This window comes from Polyodon spathula, chromosome 29 (assembly GCF_017654505.1).
Source record: "Polyodon spathula isolate WHYD16114869_AA chromosome 29, ASM1765450v1, whole genome shotgun sequence".
Taxonomy (NCBI): domain Eukaryota; kingdom Metazoa; phylum Chordata; class Actinopteri; order Acipenseriformes; family Polyodontidae; genus Polyodon; species Polyodon spathula.
The window spans coordinates 1,965,354-1,976,762 of record NC_054562.1 but is presented as its reverse complement, the minus strand read 5'-3'; the positions used below and the strand labels follow the sequence as shown (position 1 = coordinate 1,976,762).

Below are 11,409 nucleotides of genomic sequence, written 5' to 3'. Positions count from 1 at the left end.
CACGAGCTCCACGTTGGTCGCACTGTACACCTGCAACCAAAAATACATATTTAAAAAACGCATTGAATGGACACAGAATTCAAATTCCGGCTCTTTGGCGCCCCCTTGCAGGCAGAGTGCAGGAACTGCAGCTCACCTTGGCCTCATAGCCGCTGATGGCCTCACTCTTCTCAGAGCGCCAGCCCCAGATACCAGACTTGTTCCTGAAAAACAAACAGCAACATTTGGATTTGGGAGGGGCTGTGGGAGGGGCTGGGGGCAGTGGGAGGAGCTGGGAGGCAGTGGGACAGTGGGAGGGGACCCCCAGTGGGAGGGGCTCCCCGGGCCTCGGAGGGGCTGGCCCGCCCGCGGGGTAGGATGGACCTTCAGTGGGCGAGGGGCGGGAGGCCGGGAGGGAGTGGGGAAGGGCTGGGAGGCAGTGGGAGGGGCTGGGAGGCAGTGGGAGGGGCTGGGAGGCAGTGGGAGGGGCTGGGAGGCAGGGAAGGGGGGGGGGCCGGAAATGGAGGGGTTCCCTCGAAGGGGAGGGGTCCCCGCAGGTGAGTGCACCCTACTTTGGGGCTACCTTGACCTCCGACACTCACGCTCGTGGGAGGGGCTGGGAGGCAGGGGGTGGGGCTAGGTTACCTCTCGAAGGCGATGTTCTTGGTATCGAGGTGTGTGGACACTATGGGGGCGGTGAGTCTCTGAGCCACGCTCTCCTCGCTCGGCTCCACTGCGCTCAGGAGCAGCTCGGGGTCCTGCAGGGACAGAGACAGGGTCTCTGTGTACACAACCTGCTTCTCATGGTCCAGCTCCATCACCACAGCGCCCTCATCTGGGGGAGGAGAGAACGGCAATGAGAACAGTGACCGATCGATATTATGCACCGTTTCTTTGCGTGTTGAAAGTCTGCGATGGGGTTCCCATCAGCCCCGGAGCTTTCCCAGCGAGGTCAGGGAGGTAAATCCATCCGGGACCCCCTGCAGGGCTGGCCCTTGTCCTCCAGAGGGCGGTAGCTGGCTGACCTCCGCTCCGGGAGGTCCTGGGTCGTGGGATCAGAGGACGCGACGTTGAGGAGACAAAAGCGATCAGGCGTTCCAAAATCAAATAACCGAAACAAGGAGTAAAAAAAGTGGGGACTTCGAGTCTCCTGCCTGCCGCTCTCCTGCCGCACTCACCCCCTCCCTTGAAGATGTAGCTGCGCCTCCCTTTCTGCCAGCTCATGTGCTCGAAGCCCAGCAGAGTCGTGTCGACACGCAGCTTAGAACCGCTCTTCCAAACACGATACACATCAGAGGGGCAGACCTTAGAGACCAGGGGCACTGAGGGAGGAGAGGAGGGGACAGGAGAGGAGAGAGGCGTGAGAGAGAGAGAGAGGAGAGTGGGGAGAGGAGCGAGAGAGAGAGAGAGAGAGAGAGGAGAGTGGGGAGAGGAGAGAGAGGAGGAGAGAGAGGGAGAGAGAGGAGAGAGAGAGAGGGAGAGAGAGAGAGGAGGAGAGAGAGAGGAGAGGGGAGAGGAGAGAGAGAGGAGAGGAGAGAGACAGAGAGGAGAGAGGGGAGATAGGAGAGTAGAGAGTAAAGAGTAGAGAGTAAAGAGTAAAGAGTAAAGAGTAAAGAGTAAAGAGTAGAGAGTAGAGAGTAGAGAGTAGAGAGTAGAGAGTAAAGAGTAGAGAGTAAAGAGTAGAGAGTAGAGAGTAGAGAGTAGAGAGTAAAGAGTAAAGAGTAAAGAGTAAAGAGTAAAGAGTAGAGAGTAGAGAGTAAAGAGTAGAGAGTAAAGAGTAAAGAGGAGAGAGTAGAGAGTAAAGAGTAGAGAGTAGAGAGGAGAGAGGAGAGAGGAGAGAGAGATAGGAGAGTAGAGAGTAGAGAGTAGAGTAGGGAGAGGAGACAGACAGGGAGGAGAGAGAGGGGAGAGAGAGAGAGTAGAGAGGGGAGAGGAGAGAGACAGAGAGGAGAGAGAGGAGATAGGAGAGAAGGAGAGAGAGGAAGGGAAGAGAAGAGAGGTAAAGAATGCCCTTAGTTTAATCAAAATCGGAGGAATGGTTCTTTAGATGTTTGTGACATAGAGAGACACACACACACACACAGAGAGACAGACACACAGAGAGACAGACAGACAGACAGACAGACAGCCCCACAACCCCCCCAATTCTCTAGGCGTGTCTCAGTGGTTCTGTCACTCACCCCAGCTGGTGAACTCCCATTTCATCTCCACGTAGAAATCGCGAGCCTGCAAGACAAACACATCGAAAACATTCGAGCAACAAAACAAGCAAAGCAGCTGAGCAACATGAGAATAAATCACACCATGAAACTGAGCACAGGAAACTAGAAAATTCATTTCCCTCTCCCCCTCCCTTCTCTCCTCTCCTCCCTCCTCTTTCTCCTCCCCATCTCTCCCTCTCCTCTCCTCTCCCCCTCCCCTCTCTCCTCTCTCTCTCTCCTCTCCTCTCCCTCTCTGCTCTCTCTCTCTCCTCTCCCCTCCTCCTCCTCTCCTCCCTCTCCCTCTCTCTCTCCTCTCCCTCTCCCTCTCTCCTCTCCTCTCTCTCTCTCTCTCTCTCTCTCTCTCTCTCCTCTCTCTCTCTCCTCTCTCTCCTCCCTCTCCCTCTCTCTCCCTCCCTCCCTCTCTCTCCCTCCTCCCTCTCTCACCTTAAGTAGTTTGCTCAGAAGCTCGGGAATTCCTCCCAGTCTCTCAGTGGCTCGCTGGTAATCTCTGAACTGCAGAACCAGTTGCACCAGTTCCGGGTCCCCAGTGCTAACGGCTTCCTGTAACACTGACCCGACAACGAGTTCCCATCAGAACACAGGACCGGTACCAAACCTCCCATTAATACCACTGAACTGGACTGGAATTACATTGTAACTGCAGTTTAATATCACTGGACTGGACTGGAATTACATTGTAACTGCAGTTTAATATCACTAGACTGGACTGGAATTACATTGTAACTGCAGTTTAATATCACTGGACTGGACTGGAATTACATTGTAACTGCAGTTTAATATCACTAGACTGGACTGGAATTACATTGTAACTGCAGTTTAATATCACTAGACTGGACTGGAATTACATTGTAACTGCAGTTTAATATCACTGGACTGGACTGGAATTACATTGTAACTGCAGTTTAATATCACTAGACTGGACTGGAATTACATTGTAACTGCAGTTTAATATCACTAGACTGGACTGGAATTACATTGTAACTGCAGTTTAATATCACTGGACTGGACTGGAATTACATTGTAACTGCAGTTTAATATCACTAGACTGGACTGGAATTACATTGTAACTGCAGTTTAATATCACTGGACTGGACTGGAATTACATTGTAACTGCAGTTTAATATCACTGGACTGGACTGGAATTACATTGTAACTGCAGTTTAATATCACTGGACTGGACTGGAATTACATTGTAACTGCAGTTTAATATCACTAGACTGGACTGGAATTACATTGTAACTGCAGTTTAATATCACTGGACTGGACTGGAATTACATTGTAACTGCAGTTTAATATCACTAGACTGGACTGGAATTACATTGTAACTGCAGTTTAATATCACTAGACTGGACTGGAATTACATTGTAACTGCAGTTTAATATCACTAGACTGGACTGGAATTACATTGTAACTGCAGTTTAATATCACTGGACTGGACTGGAATTACATTGTAACTGCAGTTTAATATCACTGGACTGGGCTGGAATTACATTGTAACTGCAGTTTAATATCACTGGACTGGGCTGGAATTACATTGTAACTGCAGTTTAATATCACTGGACTGGACTGGAATTACATTGTAACTGCAGTTTAATATCACTAGACTGGGCTGGAATTACATTGTAACTGCAGTTTAATATCACTGGACTGGGCTGGAATTACATTGTAACTGCAGTTTAATATCACTGGACTGGGCTGGAATTACATTGTAACTGCAGTTTAATATCACTGGACTGGGCTGGAATTACATTGTAACTGCAGTTTAATATCACTGGACTGGACTGGAATTACATTGTAACTGCAGTTTAATATCACTAGACTGGACTGGAATTACATTGTAACTGCAGTTTAATATCACTGGACTGGACTGGAATTACATTGTAACTGCAGTTTAATATCACTGGACTGGACTGGAATTACATTGTAACTGCAGTTTAATATCACTGGACTGGAATTACATTGTAACTGCAGTTTAATATCACTAGACTGGACTGGAATTACATTGTAACTGCAGTTTAATATCACTGGACTGGACTGGAATTACATTGTAACTGCAGTTTAATATCACTAGACTGGACTGGAATTACATTGTAACTGCAGTTTAATATCACTAGACTGGACTGGAATTACATTGTAACTGCAGTTTAATATCACTAGACTAGACTGGACTGGAATTACATTGTAACTGCAGTTTAATATCACTAGACTGGACTGGAATTACATTGTAACTGCAGTTTAATATCACTAGACTGGACTGGAATTACATTGTAACTGCAGTTTAATATCACTAGACTGGACTGGAATTACATTGTAACTGCAGTTTAATATCACTAGACTGGACTGGAATTACATTGTAACTGCAGTTTAATATCACTAGACTGGACTGGAATTACATTGTAACTGCAGTTTAATATCACTGGACTGGACTGGAATTACATTGTAACTGCAGTTTAATATCACTAGACTGGGCTGGAATTACATTGTAACTGCAGTTTAATATCACTGGACTGGACTGGAATTACATTGTAACTGCAGTTTAATATCACTGGACTGGGCTGGAATTACATTGTAACTGCAGTTTAATATCACTGGACTGGGCTGGAATTACATTGTAACTGCAGTTTAATATCACTAGACTGGGCTGGAATTACATTGTAACTGCAGTTTAATATCACTGGACTGGGCTGGAATTACATTGTAACTGCAGTTTAATATCACTAGACTGGACTGGAATTACATTGTAACTGCAGTTTAATATCACTAGACTGGACTGGAATTACATTGTAACTGCAGTTTAATATCACTGGACTGGACTGGAATTACATTGTAACTGCAGTTTAATATCACTGGACTGGACTGGAATTACATTGTAACTGCAGTTTAATATCACTAGACTGGACTGGAATTACATTGTAACTGCAGTTTAATATCACTAGACTGGACTGGAATTACATTGTAACTGCAGTTTAATATCACTGGACTGGACTGGAATTACATTGTAACTGCAGTTTAATATCACTGGACTGGAATTACATTGTAACTGCAGTTTAATATCACTGGACTGGACTGGAATTACATTGTAACTGCAGTTTAATATCACTAGACTGGACTGGAATTACATTAACTGCAGTTTAATATCACTAGACTGGGCTGGAATTACATTGTAACTGCAGTTTAATATCACTAGACTGGACTGGAATTACATTGTAACTGCAGTTTAATATCACTAGACTGGACTGGAATTACATTGTAACTGCAGTTTAATATCACTAGACTGGACTGGAATTACATTGTAACTGCAGTTTAATATCACTAGACTGGGCTGGAATTACATTGTAACTGCAGTTTAATATCACTAGACTGGACTGGAATTACATTGTAACTGCAGTTTAATATCACTGGACTGGACTGGAATTACATTGTAACTGCAGTTTAATATCACTAGACTGGACTGGAATTACATTGTAACTGCAGTTTAATATCACTAGACTGGGCTGGAATTACATTGTAACTGCAGTTTAATATCACTAGACTGGGCTGGAATTACATTGTAATTGCAGTTTAATATCACTGGACTGGACTGGAATTACATTGTAACTGCAGTTTAATATCACTAGACTGGACTGGAATTACATTACAAGGCTGGTAATCAGACTCCTATTGCACAGCAGTGTGATCCAGTCCAGGTTTCACTACCAGCTTGATCAGCCCCAGTGTGTCTAGGTAACAAGCTCAGGTGTGTCTTATTATTAAACTCCTAGTGAAAGCAGGACTGGATCACACTGCTGTGCAGCGGGAGTCTGATTATTAAACTCCTAGTGAAAGCAGGACTAGATCACAGTGCTGTGTGCGTCTCAGTGCATTCCCAGTGCTCCCAGTCCCTCACCAGTCCAGCCGTGCTGGCTCTCCCTGCTCAGATCCGCTCCGTGTCTAAGCAGGACTCGCGCCGACTCCAAGTGCCCGAGACAGACAGCGAGCTGCAGGGGCGAGCGACCCCGAGGGTCCAGGAGCTCCACGCCCACCTGAAGGAGAGATTGTCAACAGACACATTCACAGCCAAAGCGACACTAGGTGGCGCTGCTTGTTCTCGCTTCCATACTGATCTAGCCCGTGTTCCGCTTGTCTACGGCAGCGCAGCTAGAGCTGAAGAGCAGCTCCTGAACTCACAGTCAAAGCAACACAGACTGAGCAAAACACTGTAATACAGCCCAGCCCAACGCAGTTAAAGAACTACAGCTCCCAGCAACCCTCACCATTGCCACGGGAGCAGAGGCATGCTGGGAGCTGTAGTCCTAGCCAGGACTGTACCGATTCACAATACAGTAACTAGGGCAGCGCAGCTAGAACTGAAGAGCAGCTCCTGTGGTAAAGCATAGGGAAGCATTGTAAAGCACAGAGAGGTCTGATAAAGCACAGGGAGGCATTGTAAAGCACAGAGAGGTCTGGTAAAGCATAGGGAAGCATTGTAAAGCACAGAGAGGTCTGGTAAAGCACAGGGAAGCATTGTAAAGCACAGAGAGGTCTGGTAAAGCATAGGGAAGCATTGTAAAGCACAGAGAGGTCTGGTAAAGCATAGGGAAGCATTGTAAAGCACAGAGAGGTCTGGTAAAGCATAGGGAAGCATTGTAAAGCACAGAGAGGTCTGGTAAAGCATAGGGAAGCATTGTAAAGCACAGAGAGGTCTGGTAAAGCATAGGGAAGCACTGTAAAGCACAGAGAGGTCTGGTAAAGCATAGGGAAGCACTGTAAAGCACAGAGAGGTCTGGTAAAGCATAGGGAAGCATTGTAAAGCACAGAGAGGTCTGGTAAAGCATAGGGAAGCATTGTAAAGCACAGAGAGGTCTGGTAAAGCACTGATTTTTCTTGTAGTGTAAACAAGGGTTGCATTTTCTGATCTGAACACTTCCTTCACCGGCAGCAACAGAGTGAATTTCTGACAAGGCGGTAAATGTCTATGTCGCTAACGGTCAGGAATGATTGCAGAGGGTGACTGCAGGCCTGCACCAGTGTTTAAAAAAAAAAAAAAAAAAGTGTCAGTGTGTGTGTGTGTGTGTGTGTGTGTGTGTGTGTGTGTGTCTCAGTCAGCGTGTGTCTTAATGTGTGTGTGTCAAATTCATTATTATTATTATTATTATTATTATTATTATTATTATTATTATGCGAAGACTCGCACACTTCTAGAGCGTGTGAGATATCTGGACCGACAGACTAGCACTGATATATAATATGATCGTTTTAACCTTCTGCAATTTTTTTATTATTTATATAAATTATGTATAATACATAACTGTGCTGAATATTATATATATAACATATATATATATATATATATATCAATATATTATAATAAATACTTATATATATATATAATATATATATATATATATCCAGATATTGATATATTAGTGACAGACAAGATTATTCTCGGTCCACACTTTGCGTGGAACAAGAAAGGCTTCGAGAGCCAGGTCAAGGTCTATCACTAACACGGTTTGGTTCTCTACGTCTCCTATGCAGAGGTACTAGGTTGCATGTAACAGCTGGGCCCTGTGTAGAGGGACGACGACATGAGAGACAATGATAATATATGATTATAATAGTATAATAATAATATATACTAATATAAATAATATCTACCTAAATAAACATGTGTCGTTCAACACCTCCCGAAAACTGTGGCTCCGTTTTTTATGCAAACATATTATTTACTTAATTTATTTGTTAATCGCTAAATTATGTACCGTTTATAAACAACCAGCGATATAATACGGATTATATATATATATATATATATAACCGGATATTTAGTGAGCGTCGTCCGGGCGAGCAGGAAATTCTGAGCGGATATTATATATATTTAGTTATTGTAAAATGAATGTGCGATAGCAGGAGGCACCCGACAGATTGATTTTTGTTTTGTGTGGAGATTCCGAATAAAAACACTCTAAAAATAATATTATTATGTATATATTATTCGGCGGATATATAATATAATAATCAGGCAAAAGCAAAATAATTGGTTTCCTTCCAGAACGCCGGATGCCACCAAAGGTATAAGTGCAGCAGGGGCCTGATTTAAATCGACAGCAGCCCCCGTCCCTCAGGCGTAGGAGGCTCAGTCAGTCCGACGAGAATAGTAATGTGGCGATCGGCGGCTCCCCTCACATTCGGCGCGGTTAACATGAAGCTCCGTCCCGGACGAAAGAAACACAATAAAACAAGACGCTTTTTATCATGTTATTCGCGGTAAAATAATAATAATAATAATAATAATAATAGCAATCCGGGTTCGCTTCCAGGTTAGAAGATGGTAGAGGCGGAGGAGGAGAAGAAGGGGGAGGATTTATTCTATATATTTATTTATTTATTTATCATAAATTATTGATTATTTTGTACCGTTTTTAGTTCGTTATATAGTATATATTAGTAGCGGAATTAATTACAGTGAGGAAGGCAGAAGGGAACCGTTTATTTATTTATTTAACAAAAATAAAAATAATAGAAAAATCCTGATTTCTAGAATAGATGCGGCGCATGAAATGCATGAGAGCAGGAGCGTTTAAAAACACCGGACTGTGAACCGGGACCAGACCCGGACCAGACCCGGACCAGCACCTCCGACATGTTACTTATTTATTTGTTAATAAAGGAAATATGCAGAATCCGAGGGAGTGTGTGTCTGTGTGTGTGTGTGTATATATATATATATATATATATATATATATATATATATATATATATATATATACACACACACACACACACACAAAAAACAACATTTAGTGACACTATCATCACATATATAGATATCTCGCAAGACCAGAGCCGCGATGTGGTGAGCCTGGTCTTGTGAGATTATATCCAGTATAATTATACACGGGGGAGGGCAGCAGCAGGGCCTCCTTGTGAAGCAGCGGTATGGGCGCCACCCTTCAGTGCGGGAGGGGGGGTCCCGGGTTCGCCTGCCTGCCTGCGGGAACCTCACAGCCTGAACAGCCCCCCTCCCCTCATGAAAGTCTGGATCTGTCCCTCTAATTAAACTCTTTCACTCGAAGAGACCTTTGAGGTCTTGAAAGCCTGTGTATAATTATTGTTTAGTGTCCCAGTGAAAAGGATCACATCTCCTTCTCTTCTGTCTCTCATCTCTGGACTGACAATCCGGCTTCAACAGCAGGTTTACTGCACTGTGTTTATTTTGTTTTTTAAAGAGCTGAAGGGCTTTTGCCCAAAAGGTCCTGAAAATTATTTATTTGTTTATATATATATATATAATTAATCTTTTAAAATTTGGGTACATTTTTTAAAAACCTTTTTTTTTTAATGCCTTCAATTTGTACACTGCAGAGTTAGCTGTCTATATCTAGCTGTCTATCTATCTCTGTATATCTATCTAGCTCTGTCTCTCTGTCTGCACACACGTACTCAGACACTGGTCTTGGCAGCTCTCCCGTCGTGTGTGCCCGGGCTCCAGAGGGCTGGGAGGGGAGGCGGCTAAATTAACCCAGTCTCTGTCAGCAGCGGATCTAACCCTGTGTCGCACTCCTCTCAAAACCTGTCCAGTCCGCCTGCAGAGAGACTACACAGGACGGGCCGGACTCGGGGAACCGGACCGTGTTCAGGGAATTACATACACACACACACACAAAAACAGGAAAGTTTTCAAAACCTTTTTGTTTTGTTTATTAAGTGAAAAAATGGCTTTTTTCCCCCCACTTTCCAATAATTCTCATTGCAGTCAACTCTGCAGTTTAAACAAGACTGCATCCAAAACCAGCAATATAAAAATCTCGAGAGCTTCAAAAACAAAACCTCATCCCATGTGCAGATGTGGAGGGACCCCTAACAGCAGCTGCCCAGGGACTGTGTGTGTCTGACAGCCTCTGCCCAGAGACAGTGAATCTACAGTCTGGGGGGGTGTCTATGAAAGGCACTGCCCAGGGAGTGAATCTAAGGGGGGGGGGGGGGGGGGTGTCCATGTTGTGTTTGGTGTACAGGTGTACTCTCCTTTTTCCAGGTGTGAAACAGGTTTGGAGAAAAAAAAAAAAACAATATTTAATCAAACAAAAATATAGAATAAAAAAAAAAAAACCCCTCTGAGTCGAGTTTAACAATCCTCTTATCTAATCGTTTTTGAGACTCGCAGTTTCTGCCACAGAGCAGTTTAGGGGAGAACCTGAAATATTCTTAAAAATTTACAATTCAAGTTAATCAAAAACAAGACAGAAAAAAAAAAAATCTGACATCTGTTATTCTGAGTGCAAAACAAAACAGTAGACATCCTGAGGAAAAATATATTATATAGATATAATATATATATATATTATATATATATATATATATATATATATACACATATATATATATACACACACACACACACACATACATACATACATACATACACACACACATAGATATGAAAACATTCCTGCAGTGGAGAGCACAGCCAGCAATACCGAAAGAAACTTCATTTCAAAAGACAAGCGTTTCCACGAGATTCCACTGAAGACACAGAGAGAGACTTCTAGTGGAAACGTTTGCCGTTGAACTGGTGAAGTATCTTCCAGCACTTTTCAGCCCCAACTTGTACAATATTAAATTTTCAAAACTAAAATCAGATGTACATTATGTACAAGCGAGCGACGGCCTCCTTCCTCTACCCCAGCAGGCCGGCTTTGTCCCCCTCCCTTCCCACCCCCAATCTCATTGAAAGTTAAACTCTGATTATCTCAGCTGTCGAATCATTTTGGTACCAGTAGCAGTTTCTCTTGGTATATATTTGAACAAAGCAAAAAAAAAAAAAAAAAAAAAAAAACCTCAAAACTCAAGACAGATTTCTGAACAGTTTCCTGTTTATTCTAAACACTAGTTGAGTTTTAAACTGCGCTGAACTCCAGAAACGCTCCCGTCCACGCCAGTGCTCTGCTCTTCTTCTTCGGGGTATTTTTTGGTGCAAAGGAAGCACCCCCATTGTAAATGTGATTATAAAAAAGCTTGCTACAAAACCAGACTAGGAAACTGCAGCCCTGTCGGCCATCTTGGCTCTACTTGTGCAATAGTTCATACAGGGGGGCTCTGTGTTGGAGCCAAAATGGAGCAAATTTCCCCCTGAGAAGAGAAAGATAGAAAGAGGACAGAGAGAGAGAGAGAGAGAGAGAGAGACAGACAGGGAGGAGACAGAGGACAGAGAGAGACAGACAGGTAGGAG

The 11,409-nt window shown here is 43.8% G+C and overlaps 1 protein-coding gene across 1 annotated transcript in view; it reads right to left on the bottom strand.

The window, feature by feature from the left end:
- ankrd13d (ankyrin repeat domain 13 family, member D) overlaps nucleotides 1–8,825 on the bottom strand; it is a 13,128-nt gene extending 4,303 nt beyond the window's left edge. The window contains exons 1-8 of the mRNA XM_041231949.1: nucleotides 8,805–8,825; nucleotides 6,088–6,223; nucleotides 2,625–2,749; nucleotides 2,160–2,205; nucleotides 1,158–1,301; nucleotides 625–814; nucleotides 137–203; nucleotides 1–30 (exon numbers count right to left, since the gene is read on the bottom strand). The exon at nucleotides 1–30 is cut by the window's left edge and continues 52 nt beyond it. Coding sequence (XP_041087883.1) covers nucleotides 1–30; nucleotides 137–203; nucleotides 625–814; nucleotides 1,158–1,301; nucleotides 2,160–2,205; nucleotides 2,625–2,749; nucleotides 6,088–6,223; nucleotides 8,805–8,825 — 759 coding nt within the window. The remainder of the gene's footprint in view (nucleotides 31–136; nucleotides 204–624; nucleotides 815–1,157; nucleotides 1,302–2,159; nucleotides 2,206–2,624; nucleotides 2,750–6,087; nucleotides 6,224–8,804) is intronic.
- Between the last annotated feature and the right edge of the window lie 2,584 nt (nucleotides 8,826–11,409).